A 15872-nucleotide genomic window follows, 5' to 3' on the forward strand; every position below is an offset into this window, starting at 1 on the left:
TTTCTCATATCAAACATTGAAATACATGTGAGCTATATATTTAAGAAAGATTGATAAAAACAAGATATTTTATTTTTTAGACGGAGCGTCACTCTGTTGCCCAGGCTGGAGTGCAGTGGTGTGATCTCAGCTCACTGCAACCTCTGCCTCCCAAGTACAAGCGATTCTCCTGCCTCAGCCTCCTGAGTAGCTGGGATTACAGATGCGGGCCACCATACCTGGCTAATTTTTGTATTTTTAGTAGCGACAGGGTTTCACCATATTGGTCAGGCTGGTCTTAAACTCCCGACCTTGTGATCCACCCACCTTGACCTCCCAAAGTGCTGGGATTACAGGTGTGAGCCACTGTGCCCTGCCAAAACAAGATAATCATTTACCTAATTTTTGGTGAATCGATGACTGGTTGTAGTGGTGGTGGATTAAATCAAGGACTGTTTGCAGAGAGAAAATTGTAATGAGCACCTCCCACCACCATGCAGTTCAAAAACAAACAATAGCAAATACAGCAGGCTCACTGAGCACCTTTATACTGTATCATTTATTGCCACATATTTGTGTGACGACAGTTTTTTATTTTACAATAATTTGTATGTATTCATTCACCCATTTTCCAACCCATTTATTCCAATTCATGGATTATAAGTGACCAGAGCCTATCCCAGCAGCCCAAGGAATGAGTCAGGAACCAACCCTGGGCAGGACACCATTCCATCACAGGTTACATTCACATACACACCCACAAGGACTTTAGACACATCAATTAACCTAATGTACACATCTTTGAGATGTGGAAGGAAACTGTAGTACCTGGAGAACATCTATGTAGATGTGAGGAGAATGTGCAAACTCCACAAAGACAGTGATCCTGGCTGGGAATGGATTTTGTTTTCTTATCAGTATTATAATGAAATAACATTGAGTGAAACATTATTTGAGGGCCTGCTGTATATTCGTGTTATGCAGCCATCACCCATTTCCAGAGCTCTTTTCACGTTGCAAAACTGAAACAGTGCATTCAAACTCCCCATTCCTCCTCCCCGCAAGCCCTGGCACCCACCATACTAATTTCTGTCTCTCTGATTTTTGAGTACTCTACTTATATAAATGGAATCATACAGTATTTGTCTTTCGTGACCAGCCTTTTTGACTCAGAATAATGTCCTCAGGGTTCATCCATGTTGTAGCACATGTCAGAATTTCCTTCTTTTTGAAGATGGAATAATATTCCATTGTATGTTTAGGTCATGTTTTGCCTATTCATCTATTGATGGACACTTAGGTTTTTATATTCTAGCTATTGTGAATAGTGCTGCTATGGACATGGGTACACAAATCTCTCTTTGAGATTCTGCCTTTAGTTATTTTACTTATATACCCAGAGATAGAATGCTGGATCATATGGTAATTCTATTTGTAATATTTTAAAGGAACCACCATATTATTTTTTACAGCAGCTGCACTGTTTTACATTATCACCAGTAGTGCACAGGGATTCCAATTTCTCCACACTTACTTGTCAACATTTATTATTTTGGTTTTTCAATAGTAGCCATCCTAATGGGTATGCATCCCAGCATTGTCTTTTAAATGTGTTTGTCCAATTCTTGTTTGCCCCAACTGGTAACCATGCCTCAGGCACTGTCATGGTGATCTCTACACCATAATGCTATAATCTGCAAGTATCACTTATACTCCAAAAGAAGATAGGCAGTGCCATTCAGGACATAGGCATAAGCAGGGACTTCATGACTAAAACACCAAAAGCAATGGCAACAAAAGTCAAAATAAACAAATGGGATCTAATTAAACTTAAGACCTTCTGCACAGCAAGGGAATAATCATTAGAGTGAACCGGCAACCAACAAAATGGGAAAAAATTTTTGTAAGCTACCCATCTGACAAAGGGCTAATATCCGGAATCTACAAAGAACTAAAACAGATTTACAAGAAAAAAACAAACCCATTCAAAAGTGGGCAAAGGATATGAACAGGCACTTTTCAAAAGAAGACATTTATGTGGCTAACAAACATGAAAAAAATGCTCCTCATCACTGGTCATTAGAGAAATGTAAATCAAAACCACATTGAGATACCACCTCACGCCAGTTAGAATGGTGCTCATTAAAAAATCTGGAGACAACAGATGTTGGAGAGGATGTGGAGAAATAGGAACACTTTTACACTGTTGGTGGGAGTGTAAATTAGTTCAACCATTGTGGAAGACAGTGTGGAGATTCCTCAAGGACCTAGAAATAGAAATTCCATTTGACCCAGCAATCCCATTACTGGGTATATATCCAAAGGATTATAAATCATTCTGTTATAAAGACACATGCACACATATGTTCATTGCAGCACTGTTTATAATAGCAAAGACCTGGAACCAACCCAAATGTCCATCAATGATAGATTGGACAAAGAAAATGTGGTACATATACACCAAGGAATACTATGCAGCCATAAAAAACGATGAGTTTGTATCCTTTGTTGGGACATAAGTGAATCTGCAAACCATCATTCTCAGCAAACTGACACAAGAACAGAAAATCAAACACTGCATGTTCTCACTCACAGGTGCTTGTTGAACAATGAGAACGCATGGACACAGGGAGGGGAGCATCACACACTGGGGTCTGTTGGGGGGGGACTAGGGGAGGGACAGTGGGGGTTAGGGAGGTTGGGGAGGGATAACATGGGGAGAAATGCCAGATATAGGTGACGGGGGAATGGAGGCAGCAAACCACATTGCCATGTGTGTACCTATGCAACAATCCTGCATGTTCTGCACATGTATCCCAGAACCTAAAGTGCAATTTATATGTATATATGCATGCATACATACACACACACATACACAAAGCATTTTTAAAATCATATTTGTATTGAGGGCTAAATATTTTTATTTCCCCATCATATCAGATTAAACAAGAGTCCTCTAAATGAAGGAATTAACAGTTGTAATTGATTATCATATACGTGTTGGTAAAGTCCATTTTTAATATACTTACCAGAAACTGAAACAGTGAATGGCTCTAATGACCAGGCTATAAACTTTGCAAGTCAAGTAGTTTCCAATTATTTGCTTTCAACAAAATAGAAAGTTGTTCTAATTAAACTGTCAGCTAATTATCAAAATAATTTTGACCGATGAGTCTCTTATTTTTGTCACATGACCTGTTAAGAGTTCAAAGAACTGAGCTGTGCTTAGGGGCCTTCAATCTCATCTACCTGACTGTGCAAATGAAGTTTCACAGTGTTGACACCCAACAACAAAAATAACAAAACAATTGGTGCCAGCCTACCTCATTTAGCAATAAATACTTAACAGTAAATGAAAGACTCTTTTTAATGTTTACCTTGGGTGGCTAATGATTATTTATCAAGTCACACAACTATGTTTGAATCACCATTTGATCATGATTTTCATAACTCAATCTAGAAATTTTTTTTACTATAAAAATCTATTTCATTTATAATTGTGGTAAAACACATAAAATTTACCATCTGAGCCATTTTTAAGTGTACAGTTCAGGAGTGTACATTCAGATTGCTATGCACACAATCTCTAAACTGCTTTTCATCTTGAAAACTAGAACCCTTTGCTGGTAAACAACTTTAAAATATTTTTAACAAATAGAGCTTCATGGCCACAAGAGAAAAATGTTTGAACTTCCATTTATATACATATTTCTGTTGCAGAGAAAAGTTACAGAGTTATGTTTGATTACCCTGTAACTTTTCTCTGCAACAGAAATATGTATATGGGAAGAAGAAATCAAAGAGAAAAAGAAGCCATGTAAAATTTCTGGTTAGAAAAGAGCTCTTCATAGTCAGGAAAGTGGCAAAAAAAAAAAAAAAAAAGACCCTGTTTATCCTATTTTAAAATGCATGATGTTAGTATAAAATCACAGCATTTAGATTTCATTTGCTATATTTAGAAGCTCATGCACTAAAAGCTTTATTTTTATATGAAATATTTACAGCATGCTGTAAATTATATCCTTTGCAACTATTATATTCACTACAAAAAATCAGGTGCCAACTTAAAAATATATCATCCTCTTTTATAGTAGTAGTTTTCCAAAATTTTTTTAGTGGGCATATGGCATTCGAAGAACACTACACATTAGAATGTAGGGATCACTGTGAAATGCCTAAACCATCATTAAAGGTTAGCAAGGGACTTGCCACTCCCTAATATTTTCATTGTTTTTCATGTGGGTGTTTGTTCATATAGCAGGGCTTACAACAGGGCAGCTGCTTCAATATCTGCTGGACTTTGTTCATTCACCTACTATTGCGCACGTAAAATGCCTTAACGGGAGCCATCATGTCCTGGGAAGTCACCTCCTTACTCCAAACCAGTAACCAATTTCAATGAAAGGTCAATACTTAAGCCAGGCATGGTGGTATACACCTGTAGTCCCAGCTACTTGGAGGCTGAGGCAGGAGGATCACTTGAACCCCAGAGTTCTAGGTCAGTTTGGGTAACATAGCAAGACTTTGTTTCTGAAAAAAAAAAAAAAAAAAAAAAAAAAAATCAAATTTACCAAAAAAAGACTGCACTTCTGTGCCTGGCCTAGGTTACTAGCAAGTTAATAGATAACTACATCCAAAAGTCCACCTTGGCTAGGCATGGTGGCTCATGCCGGTAGTCTTAGCACTTTGGGAGGACAAGGCAGGCAGATCACTTAAGGTCAGGAGTCTGAGACCAGTCTGGTCAACTTAGTGAAACCCTGTCTCTACTAAAAATAAAAATAAATAAATAAATAAAAAATTAGGCAGATGTGATGGCATGTGCTTGTAGTCCCAGCTACTTGGGAGGCTGTGCCAGGAGAATTGCTTGAACATGGGAGGTGGAGATTGCAATGAGCCAAGATTGCACCACTGCACTCCAGCTTGGGCAGCAGAGTGAAACTCTTATCTCAAAGAAAGAAAGAAAAAGAAAAAAAGACCACCTTTCCCTCACCAGTACCCTGACTATGAGCTGTATCATAGCCTCTTAAAAGGACTCAGGGTTCCTAGGCAAAATGGGTAATTCCAGGTATATGGCAAGAAATGTACGTAAGCCTATGAATCCCATCTTTATTTTTAAAGAATAAGATTATTTGTTGTTGGAAAATTCACAGGTGTGCAAATCCTTATTCTTCAGTGCTTCTAGCTATATGAACCCTCCTTCATTATTTAGATTATAATTACTATATTTTGTAGTTGACCCTACTATTATTCCTACAACAGAATATTAAAAAATGGGGTGGGGGGAGATTTCATCTTTTACAATTATTAAAAATTATTTCAAATACAAAATACCAAGACCAATAAGCAACAGTGTATCAGCTTCTGGCCAGGCGTGGTGGTTCATACCTGTAATCTCAGCACTTTGGGAGGCCAAGGTGGGTGTATCATATGAGTCCAGGAGTTTGATACCAGCTTGGGTAACATGGAGAAACCATGTCTCTACAAAAAAAAAAAAAATACAAAAAATTAGCAAGGCATGGTGGCACATGCCTGTAGTCCCAACTGCTTAGGAGGCAGAGGTAGGAGGAGGATTGTTTGAACCTGGGATGTGCAGCCTGCAGTGAGCTGAGATTGCACCATTGCACTCCAGCCCAGATGACAGTATAAGACCCATCTCAAAAAATACAAAGTATATCAAAAGCTTCTAAATGCAGATCATTTTTATCCTCTTTAAAATGTATTCAATGATAATAACAGTCATTATACTATAAAATAGAATTTCCATCTATCCACCTATATCATCATATCAATCCCTTTCTCTATTACTCATATCTATCTATTCCCTCAACTCTCTCTAACTTCTCATCACAATTTTGACTCTTTCCCTTCCAGAAGAAGGGATAGAGCTCTGAGAAGTGTTTGTTGAATGAATAATACCTGGGAGCCACTTGTGATAAAAGTAGTGTTCCATAGAGAACCCAAAACAGCTAAGAGCCTGAGAAGCATGACAGGAAACTGCTGTTGTAAGAGTTAATCTCCAAGCACTTCCAGAATAAGAATAGGACCTACAAAACTCTGCTTATCCATTAAAGCAAGAATACTGGGAAAAATTGTCAAAACCAACTATTAGAGAAGTGTGGAAATTAATCAATGGCTTGTAACAATCCAAGGAGTGTTTATTCTAGAAAAGCAGCTAAATCTCAGTAAGAGCAGCAAGACATGTAGTGCTTTCACTTCCTATCCACTTCTCCTCAACTGTGAAATCCAGCAGCCTCACAGCCTGGGAAGGAGCAGAACCAATCTGGAAGTCCCCCAAAGCCCACACTCCATTGTCAGACCTGTCTGGCAGCTCCAGGAAAAGCCCTACTCACAGAGTCAGGCTCAGTGGGAAAAGCCCTGTCTCCGGGGCATTTGTTGAAAACAGTCAGCATCAACTGTTTAACATTTAAAGATAATATGATCAAAGTTTTATTTTTATTTTTATTTTTTTCATGGGCCAAATTTATTTTGTTAATAGGACCAACATAGGTTATCTACAAAGGGAACGATTAAATAATTACAAACAAATAATTATTGCATACTCCCTGCCAATTTTACACCTCTGGCCAGAAACAAAGCATTTACTTTAATAAACTTACAATGAGTAACTTGCCTAAAACCACTGAAAGTAGAGATATTTTCAAAGCAGCTGTTTATGTGATATGACTGGCAAAACCTCCCCACCTCGCATTCCCAAACACAGGTTATTAGTCATTCCTTTGAGTCAGTACATAGAAAGCCTCTGTTAAAATATTATCTACTAATAGACAAATGAGATTATCAACATTTACTTCAAACTAGTTGATTGAATTTCCTAGTCACTTAGTAAGGTCCTTTGTGAAAGGGACCCAGGAGCAGTGTTTTGTTTTTTTGAAAAGCCATCTGTATTTTTAGGTTTATTTTTAAGTGAAAATTTTACAACATGCTAGAAATTAGATCCTCTGCAGCTATTTATCTTTAGGAAAATTAGATGCTAACTTAAAAATACATTATCCCCTTTACACTTGTTCTTAAAATTCTTTTTTATTATTATACTTTTAAGTTTTGGGATACACGTGCAGATCTTTCAGTATTGTTACATAGGTATACACATGCCATGGTGATTTGCTGCCTCCATCCCTGCTTCACCTACATTAGGTATTTTTCCTAATGTTATCCATCCCCAACCTCTCCACCCACTGCTATCGCTTCCTTAGCCCCCCACCCTCCAACAGACCCCAGTGTGTGATGTTTGCCTCCCTGTGTCTATGTGTTCTCATGGTTCAACACCCACTTATGAGTGAGAACATGTGGTTTTTGATTTTCTGTTGTTGTGTCAGTTTGCTGAGAATGATGGTTTCCAGATTCATCCACGTCCCTGCAAAGGACATGAACTCATCCTTTTTTAGGGCTGCAGAGTATTCCATGGCGTATATGTGCCAAATTTTCTTTATCAAGTCTATCCTTGATGGGCAACTGTAAACAGTGCTGCACTGAACATACGTGTGCATGTGTCTTTATAATAGAACGATTTATAATCCTTTGGGTATATACCCAGTAATGGGATTGCTGGGTCAAATGGTATTTCTAGTTCTAGATCCTTGAGGAATCACCACACTGTCTTCCACAATGGTTGCACTCCCACCAACAGTGTAAAATCGTTCCTGTTTCTCCACATCATCTCCAGCATGCAAGTTTAAAACCCAGCAGGGCAGTCATTAAATCTTAAAGCTCCAAAATAATCTCCTTTGATTCCTTGCCATACATCCAGGGCACACAGGTTTGAGGGGTGGGCTCCCAAGGCCTTGGGAAACTCTGCCCCTGTGGCTTTGCAGGGTTCAACTCCTGCAGTTGGTCTCAAGAGCTGGTGTTCAGTGTCTGTGGCTTTTTCAGGCATATGGTGCAAACTGTCAGTGGATCTACCATTCTGGGATCTGGAGGATGTGGTCCCCTTCTCACACTGCACAGTGCCCCAGTGGGGACTTTGTCGGGGCGGGGAGAGGGAAGCTCTAACCCCACATTTCCTCTTTGCACTGCCTTAGTAGAGGTCTCCATGAGAGCTCTGTCCCTGCAGCAGACTTCTGCCTGGGCATCCAGGTGTTTGCATACATTCTCTGAAATGTAGACAGAGGCTTCTAAGCCTCAAGTCTTGCATTTTGTACACCCACAGGCTTAACACCATGTGGAAGCTGACAAGGTTTATGGCCTGCGCCCTCTGAAGCAGTGCCCCTCTGTACCTGGGCCACTTTGAGCCACATGTCAAGAACCAGGGAACAATGTCCCAAGGCTACGCAGCACAGTGGGTCCCTGGGTCAGCCCAACAAATACATTCAGCCTTCGTAGGCCTCCAGGCCTATGTTGGGAGGGGCTGCCATGGCAGTCTCTGAAATGCCTTGGAGACCTTCTCCCTGTGGTCTTGGCTATCAGCATTTGCCTTCCTTTTAGTTATGGAAATTTCTGCAGCATTCTTGAATTCCTTCCGTGAAAGTGGGCTTTTCTTTTCTACCATGTGGCCAGGCTGCAAATTTTCAGAGCTTTTATGCTCTGCTTCTCTTTTACACCTAAGTTCCAGTTTTAGGTTATTTCTTTGCATAGGTTGTTAGAAACAGCCAGGCCACATCTTGAATGCTTTCCTATTTAGAAATTTCTTCCACCAGATACCCCAAATCATCACTCTCAACTTCAGAGTTCCACAGATCCTTTAGAGCAGGGCCACAAAATGCAGCCAGGATCTTTGTTAAAACATAGCGAAAGTGACTATATTAGTATTAGTCAGGGTTGTCTTAGAAGAACAGAACTAATAGGGGCTGTGTGTGTGTGTGTGCGCGCACGCACGCGTGTGCATGTGTGTGTGTATGAGTTTATTAAGTATTAACTTATATGATCACAAGGTCCAATAATAGGCTGTCCGCAAGCTGAGGAGCAAGGATAACCAGTCCAAGTCCCAAAACTTGGAGTATGATGTTCTACGGCAGGAAGCATCCAGCACAGGAGAAAGATGTAGGCTGGGAGGCTAGGCCTGTCTCTCTTTTTCAAGTTTTTCTGCCTAGTTTATATACGCTGGAAGCTGATTAGATTGTGTCTGCCAGATTAAGGGTGGATCTGCCTTCTCCAGCCTACTGAATGTTAATCTCTTTAGGCAGTGCCCACACAGACATACCCAGGATTAATACTTTGTATCCCTCAATCCAATCAAGTTGACACTCAGTATTAACCATCACAGTGACCTTTATTCTAGCTCCCAGTAAGTTCCTCATTTTCATCTGATACCTCCTCGGCCTAGACTTCATTATTCATATCACTGTCAGCATTTTGGTCACAATCATTCAACAATCTCTAGGGAGTTCCAGATTTTCCCCTCATCTTGCTGTCTTCTGAGCCCTCCACACTCTTCCAACCTCTGCCTGTTACCCAATTCCAGAGTTGCTTCCACCCGACTCCTTGTACCAATTTTCTGTATTACTCCTTTCTCACATTGCTATAAAGACATGCCTGAGACTGGGTAATTTATATCAAAAAGAGACTTAATTGGCTCATGGTTCCACAGGCTGCACAGGAAACATAGTGGCAGTCTGCTCCTGAGAAGTCCTCAGGAAGCTTTTAGTCATGGCAGAAGGCAAAATGGGAGTAGGCATCTTACATGGCAGGAGCAGGACTAAAAGACGGGGAAGGTGCTAGACACTTAAAAAACAACTAGATCTCGTGATCACTCACTCACCATCACCGGAACAGCACCAGGAGATGGTGTTTAACCGTTCATAGGAACTCCACCCTCATGATCCAGTCACCTTCCACCAGGCCCCTCCTCCAACACTAGGGATTGCAATTCAACATGAGCTCTGGGTGGGGACACAGATGCAAACCATGTCAGTATATATGAGCTGTATGAGACGGGAAAGACGAGGATTAATGTTAGTGAAATAAATGCTTTGTGATTTTATTGGAAACCGATCTGAAAGATACCACATAAAACTTATGCTGTAGGCTTTATGTGTCTGTCGTAGAAGTTTTGGAGCCCCTGTGTGGGAAATAATATGCATTGCTCACATGCCATGCCAGCAGCATCCTTGGGTGAACACTGAGCAGAAATGTAATGCTTCCCTTTGAATAATGGAAAGGGATTTCAGCGGTTTGCTCTGCTCTACACTTCTGACAATAGCAGGAGATAGAGGAGAGCCGTTCCCTCTGCCTTTTCTAGGGTGCAGCTGTGTTTAGAGCATGTAACTGTCCAGATGTCAGGTTCTGGGGTCACACTGTTTCCCTTACTGAGTATGTAGACAGCACATTACAGGGGTTTTGATTAGTCATTTAAAGTGGCTTTTCCCAAACCAGTGGTTTGTTTTTTTTTTTTTTTTTTTTGAGACTGAGTCTCACTGTTGTCCAGGCTGGAGTACAGTGATGCCATCTTAGCTCACTGCAACCTCCACCTCCCAGGTTCAAGCGATCCTCCTGCCTCATACTCCTGAGATGCTGGAATTACAGGTGTGCACCACCACACCCGGCTCATTTTTTTATATTTTTAGTAGAGATGGAGTTTCAGCATGTTGGCCAGGTTGGTCATGAACTGACCTCAAGTAATCCGCCTGCCTCAGCCTCCCAAAGTGCTGGAATTATAGGTGTGAGCCACCTCGCCTGCCCCAAGCCAGTATTTTTAATTGTCCCATTGTTGTGAGCCCTGGATATTTTTTTTAATTGCTGAGGGCAATGCATGATGAGTAAGAGGTTTGTTTTGCTTTTGGTAACCTGGGGGAAGTGCATTTTGAAAGGGAGGTAGGAAAGGAGATTTGTTCTCAGGCAATTCAGTTTCACAAAGAATCTGTAGAGGTTAAGGTCTAGCGGCTGATTCCATAAAACCAGTGGTTCTCTTTGTGTGGTCCCCAGACCAGTAGCATCAGCTCTTTCTAGGACAGGCGTCCCCAAACCTTTTACACAGGGGGCCAGTTCACTGTCCCTCAGACCGTTGGAGGGCCGCCACATACTGTGCTCCTCTCACTGACCACCAATGAAAGAGGTGCCCCTTCCTCAAGTGCAAGGGGTGGGGGCAGATAAATGGCCTCAGGGGGCCGCATGCGGCGTGGGCCATAGTTTGGGGACGCCTGTTCTAGGACCTTGTTAAAAATGCAGATTCTTGGGCTATACCCGAGCACAACCAAACCCAGAACTCTAGGGGCCTCCAGGTGATCCTGACATAAACGTATGATTTTAGATGCTTTTACCTGACTCATTGATACAATGTCTAGATGATATAATGACTAGTTTTCCATAAACATTAGACACTTAATTTTTATATATTTTGGAACCAATATAATTGTTTTCAACTACACTAAAGAGCACAGAATATGTGCCACCTGATGAATACAGGTCCCTAATTGCCAAATGAGGAATGACAGGAGCTAGAACCCTTGGGCATGACCCTAACCTCGTGTTCCCCTGGGTCCTCTCTTGAAGGGCATCCTGGAGCTCTGCTGGCAGCTCACAGCCAGGGCCAGAGTCTGCTGGGAAACAGGTTAGTCCCTAGACATTTCCTGAACCTGGACCACCTAATGACAGCTCTGGAGGGGAGAATACGTGCCGCCTTCAGGAAAGAGACCAGACCATCATCCTGTCTCCCTTGGACTTGCATGATTTTTACCAGGTTTATTGCAATTTTACCTCTACTTCTGATCCTTTTGAAATGTAACCATTTGGTCTTACTAAAATGCAAATCAAGTATAGACACTTCCTAGCTTAAAATTAAGACCCGTAAGATGGTCTTTTGCCTTTGGGAAAGTGTCCCGAGGTTTCATCTGGCCTTGCGTCCTCCTCTTGCCTCTGAGTTAAGCCCTGAGCAGACCTGTGCAGATGCCCTCTCAGCAACCTCAGATGAGGCAAGGGACCTTGCTAAGGAAGGGTTCTTTTTTCATGCCACCCAAAAAATTTACATTAATTTTGATGTTGCTTTTTCCTACAACATGAGCTACACAGCCTGTCCTATCCTGTCCTCAGGATATTCATCTGTGTGGATGACTGGGCTGTCCCTCAGTTATGGATGAGAAGGCTGTCCTGGGTTGGGTCAGTATGGATGAGAGAGTTGCTGCCTGAGTCACTACTGCTTTTAATTTTTTAGGGTCCCTCTTCCTGTATTATAATTTCTTATTTAGTCACTGTGAGACTGTGACTAATGAGCTCTGTGAGAACAGAGCTGTTTGCCACTATCTCCCCTGGGCCTCGTGGAGAATTAATAAATGCTTGTCCTTTTATATTTTTGTTCTTTTTTTTTTTTTTTTTTTTTTTTTTCAGATTTTGTTTTATTTAGGTTCTGGGGTACACGCGCAGATCGTGCAGGATTGTTACATAGGTACACACATGGCAAGGTGGTTTGCTGCCTTCCTCACCACCACCACCCCCACCAGTCACCAGTTTCTGGTATTTCTCCCCACGTTATCCCTCCCCACCCTACCCACCCCCGCTGTCCCTCCCCTAGTCCCAACTGACTGCAGTGTGTGATGCTCCCCTCCCTGTGTCCACCATGTGTTCTAACTGTTCAACACCCGCCTTAATTTTTCTTATTCTGTGTATGTGAGTATGTGATATTTGTAAGGTTGAGAATAAAGACTAAAGTTAGAGAGAGAACACTTTACATTAATCATACAGCTCCTATGTAACCTTCTTGTTTGTCAAACATACCCTGAATGGTTTTGAAAAGTATTAGGTTGCTGTATCCATCACTTATTAGACTTCCGTGATCACTTTCTACTTTGTCCATTTAAATATTCCCTAACATATCCAAAGTTCTGTTATTGATGCATTAGTGCTCAGACATAAAACTATTAAAATATTATTGATAAAAAGATGAGGCTCTATTTTACTACAGCGTTTGTGCCACTAAGCTTAAGTCCCTTGAACCTTTAAAATTATACTTCAGTTTTTTTCTTTTCTTTTTTGAGATGGTGTTTCGATCCTGTTTCCCAGGCTGGAGTGCAGTGCAGATCTTGGCCCACCGAAACCTCCGTCTCCCAGATCCAGGCGTTTCTCCTGCCTCAGCCTCCTGAGCAGCCGAGATCACAGGCATGCACCACCATGCCCAGCCAATTTTGGATTTTTATAGATACGGGGTTTCATTTATGTTTGTCAGGCTGGTCTCGACTTCAGTGGATCTGCCCGCTTTGGCCTCCCAAAGTGCTGGGACCACAGGCGTCAGACACCGTGACCGGCCCACTTTCGTTTTTTCTTAGTTTTCAAATCCAGTTATGTCAAAAGTACATATAACAAGAATTTGAATGTAAATTATTTTGGAATTGAATCCAAATCATTAAATACTAAATTTGGCAAATGCATTTGACTGGGCCAGAAATTGTTTTTAAAAATTGAATAGAAAGTGTGACAAAGCTGAAACTTGTAAAATATACATGCTTTTATGACAAATCATTTTGTGATAATTTAAATTTTCAAGTTAGCAGTGTTATATAGTAGACTTCAATATAAGTTGGCTGTTTGAAATGTGAATATTGGGCCGGGCGCGGTGGCTCAAGCCTGGAATCCCAGCACCTTGGGAGGCCGAGGCGGGTGGATCACGAGGTCAAGAGATCGAGACCATCCTGGTCAACATGGTGAAACCCCGTCTCTACTAAAAATACAAAAAATTAGCTGGGCATGGTGGCGCGTGCCCGTAGTCCCAGCCACTCAGGAGGCTGAGGCAGGAGCATTGCCTGAACCCAGGAGGCGGAGGTTGCGGCGAGCCGAGATCGTATTTTTGTTCTTTTAATACAACATTTTAAATTCATCAGTCTCTATAGCAAACAGTATGAAATGTCTCAGAGAACTGAAAATAGAGTTACCAGTGGATCCAGCAGTCTTACTATTGTGTTTCTACCCAAAGGAAGAGAAATCGTATTAAAAGGATACCTGCACTTATGTCTTCATTCTAGCACTATTCATAACAAAGATGAAATCAACTTAAGCGTCTGTCAGTGGATGATTGAAGAAAATATGGACTATAAATACTTGTTTGTAAAGTATACTAACCACACCTTATTTCTGGCTTTTTCTCTGGTGTTTATTAATGCCCATCCCCCCCAACCCTGTCTCTTGCATTGTAGTTTGGGGCGGAATTCCGAAGGTTCTCTCTGGACCGTCATAAGCCTGGGAAGTTTGAAGATTTCTACAAGCTGGTTGTGCACACCCACCATATCTCCAACAGTGACGTAACTATTGGCTATGCAGATGTGCACGGAGACCTGCTGCCCATCAACAACGATGACAACTTCTGCAAGGCGGTTTCTAGTGCAAATCCCCTGCTCAGGGTCTTCATCCAGAAACGAGGTACTGACGTGGTTGAATGGCTGGCTGGTCTTGTTGAGCAATCATTTTTAAAATACAGTTTTAAAATATTTCTTATTTAGTCCCTGTGAGCTCTGTGAGAACTGAGCTTTCTGAATTTTAAAATATTTTTTTGTCGTTACAGAACCATGTGATTCTATTTTCTAACCTGTAGTAGGAGATTAAAGAAATAAAAATTTGTTTGATCAATATTAATTTATTAGACTTAAAATACTTAAACTGCATTTTCTACCTTAAATGGTGTTGAATTCTAACTTTTAAATACTGAAGAAAGAATAATATTGATATTTCCAGTTTAACTAGAAGCGAGATAACTCAGTGATAAGGAAGCTTGAGTCAGTGGCCTCAGAATGAAACTTGGGATTACTGGTGCATGCTTTCCATCATCTCTTTAGGAGCAGGGAAAGTGTTAGTTTAGATAATAACTTTGACTGGCTTTTAGCTCTGAGCCCCAGTTTTGCTATAAATAATAATATCATTTTATGTTAAAATAAATTACTAACATAGGGTAATGCCTGAAAGGGAAGGGGTACCCTGCTGCTGACTTATTGTGGGACCTCATACTACTCACGTCTCTGAACTACATTTAGATATTTTTTTCATCTCCAAACTTCAGAAAACCTTGTTGTTTCAAAACGATATGCTGAAGGAAAGAAACACCTACAGGTGAGGCTTGATACTGGGAAAATGGCATTTTTATAACTGACCGTCTCTCCTTCTTTGGGCGGCCCTGCAGTGGACGTAGTGAACACTGACCACCTCATGGAGCCAGGCAGCAAGTGGCGATACTTGCAAAGTGACGTTGCAGTGTGCCCTATCTGCCCTTGTGGATATGCTGCCAGAATCTTTGGGACAGCTAGGAGAGGTTTCCCAGAGGAAAGCCTGAGCTGAGACTAGAGGAAGCAGCAGCAGGGTGCTAGGCAGGCAGTGGGCTGGGCGAGTTCTCAGACGAGGCCCCCCCGCCTCCTTCACCCCAGTGTCCTGTTTTGCAGAACGAGGGTACTGATCTTAGCCCCCATCCAGTTACTACCAGGGTGATGCTGAGTAGCGTGCCACCAGCTCCTCAGCCCTGCTCTGTAAATATTAGCTATGGCTGTTATTCCCATTTGTGGTGATGAAGGGAACGGCAGGAGACTCGTTGACCTCACTTGAGGCAGATTCTCTGGCACAAGATCAGAACAGTCTGCATCTGCAGTTCTCGCTGGGCCTGGGTATCCTGCTGATGGCGCTGAGAAGTCAACACAGCTGTCACTTCCTCACAGTGGCCTGGGGGGTGGACTGAGCTTCAGCTTCCTCATCAGTCCCTCAGGGTTGCTGGGGGACAAGCACCCTCGCTTTCTCTGCATGGCTGTACATAGCCTCGAGCATGCCGCACCTCAGTCCTCCGCATGCTGCCCTCTGCAGTGGCCACCTGCTGCTTGGCTGGTCCTGGAATGGAGTGCCCCCCTGCCCCCCGACCTGGAACTCTCCACCCCTTCACAGTGCCTGGGCGTCTGTATCTGTTCACAGGCTGCCTTCTCAGGAAGGCCTGGTTTCAGCTGCCTGATCTGAGGCGCTCGTGTTCCCCTCCCCCCATC

General features: G+C 41.9%; 1 protein-coding gene and 1 long non-coding RNA gene across 2 annotated transcripts in view; one reads left to right on the plus strand and one right to left on the minus strand.

The window, feature by feature from the left end:
- Nucleotides 1-15872, plus strand: part of PARD6G (par-6 family cell polarity regulator gamma) — an 87834-nt gene that overhangs the window by 28650 nt on the left and 43312 nt on the right. Inside the window, exon 2 of the mRNA XM_039463643.2 lies at nt 14055-14277. Within this exon, the coding sequence (XP_039319577.1) occupies nt 14055-14277 (223 nt within the window). The remainder of the gene's footprint in view (nt 1-14054; nt 14278-15872) is intronic.
- LOC120361654 (uncharacterized) overlaps nt 3770-15872 on the minus strand; it is a 64286-nt gene continuing 52183 nt past the window's right edge. Inside the window, exons 2-3 of the long non-coding RNA XR_012513050.1 lie at nt 5365-5457; nt 3770-4509 (exon numbers count right to left, since the gene is read on the minus strand). This is a non-coding gene — a long non-coding RNA (uncharacterized LOC120361654). The remainder of the gene's footprint in view (nt 4510-5364; nt 5458-15872) is intronic.

The sequence above is a fragment of the Saimiri boliviensis genome, chromosome 13, assembly GCF_048565385.1.
Source record: "Saimiri boliviensis isolate mSaiBol1 chromosome 13, mSaiBol1.pri, whole genome shotgun sequence".
In the NCBI taxonomy this organism is placed as follows: Eukaryota; Metazoa; Chordata; class Mammalia; order Primates; family Cebidae; genus Saimiri; species Saimiri boliviensis.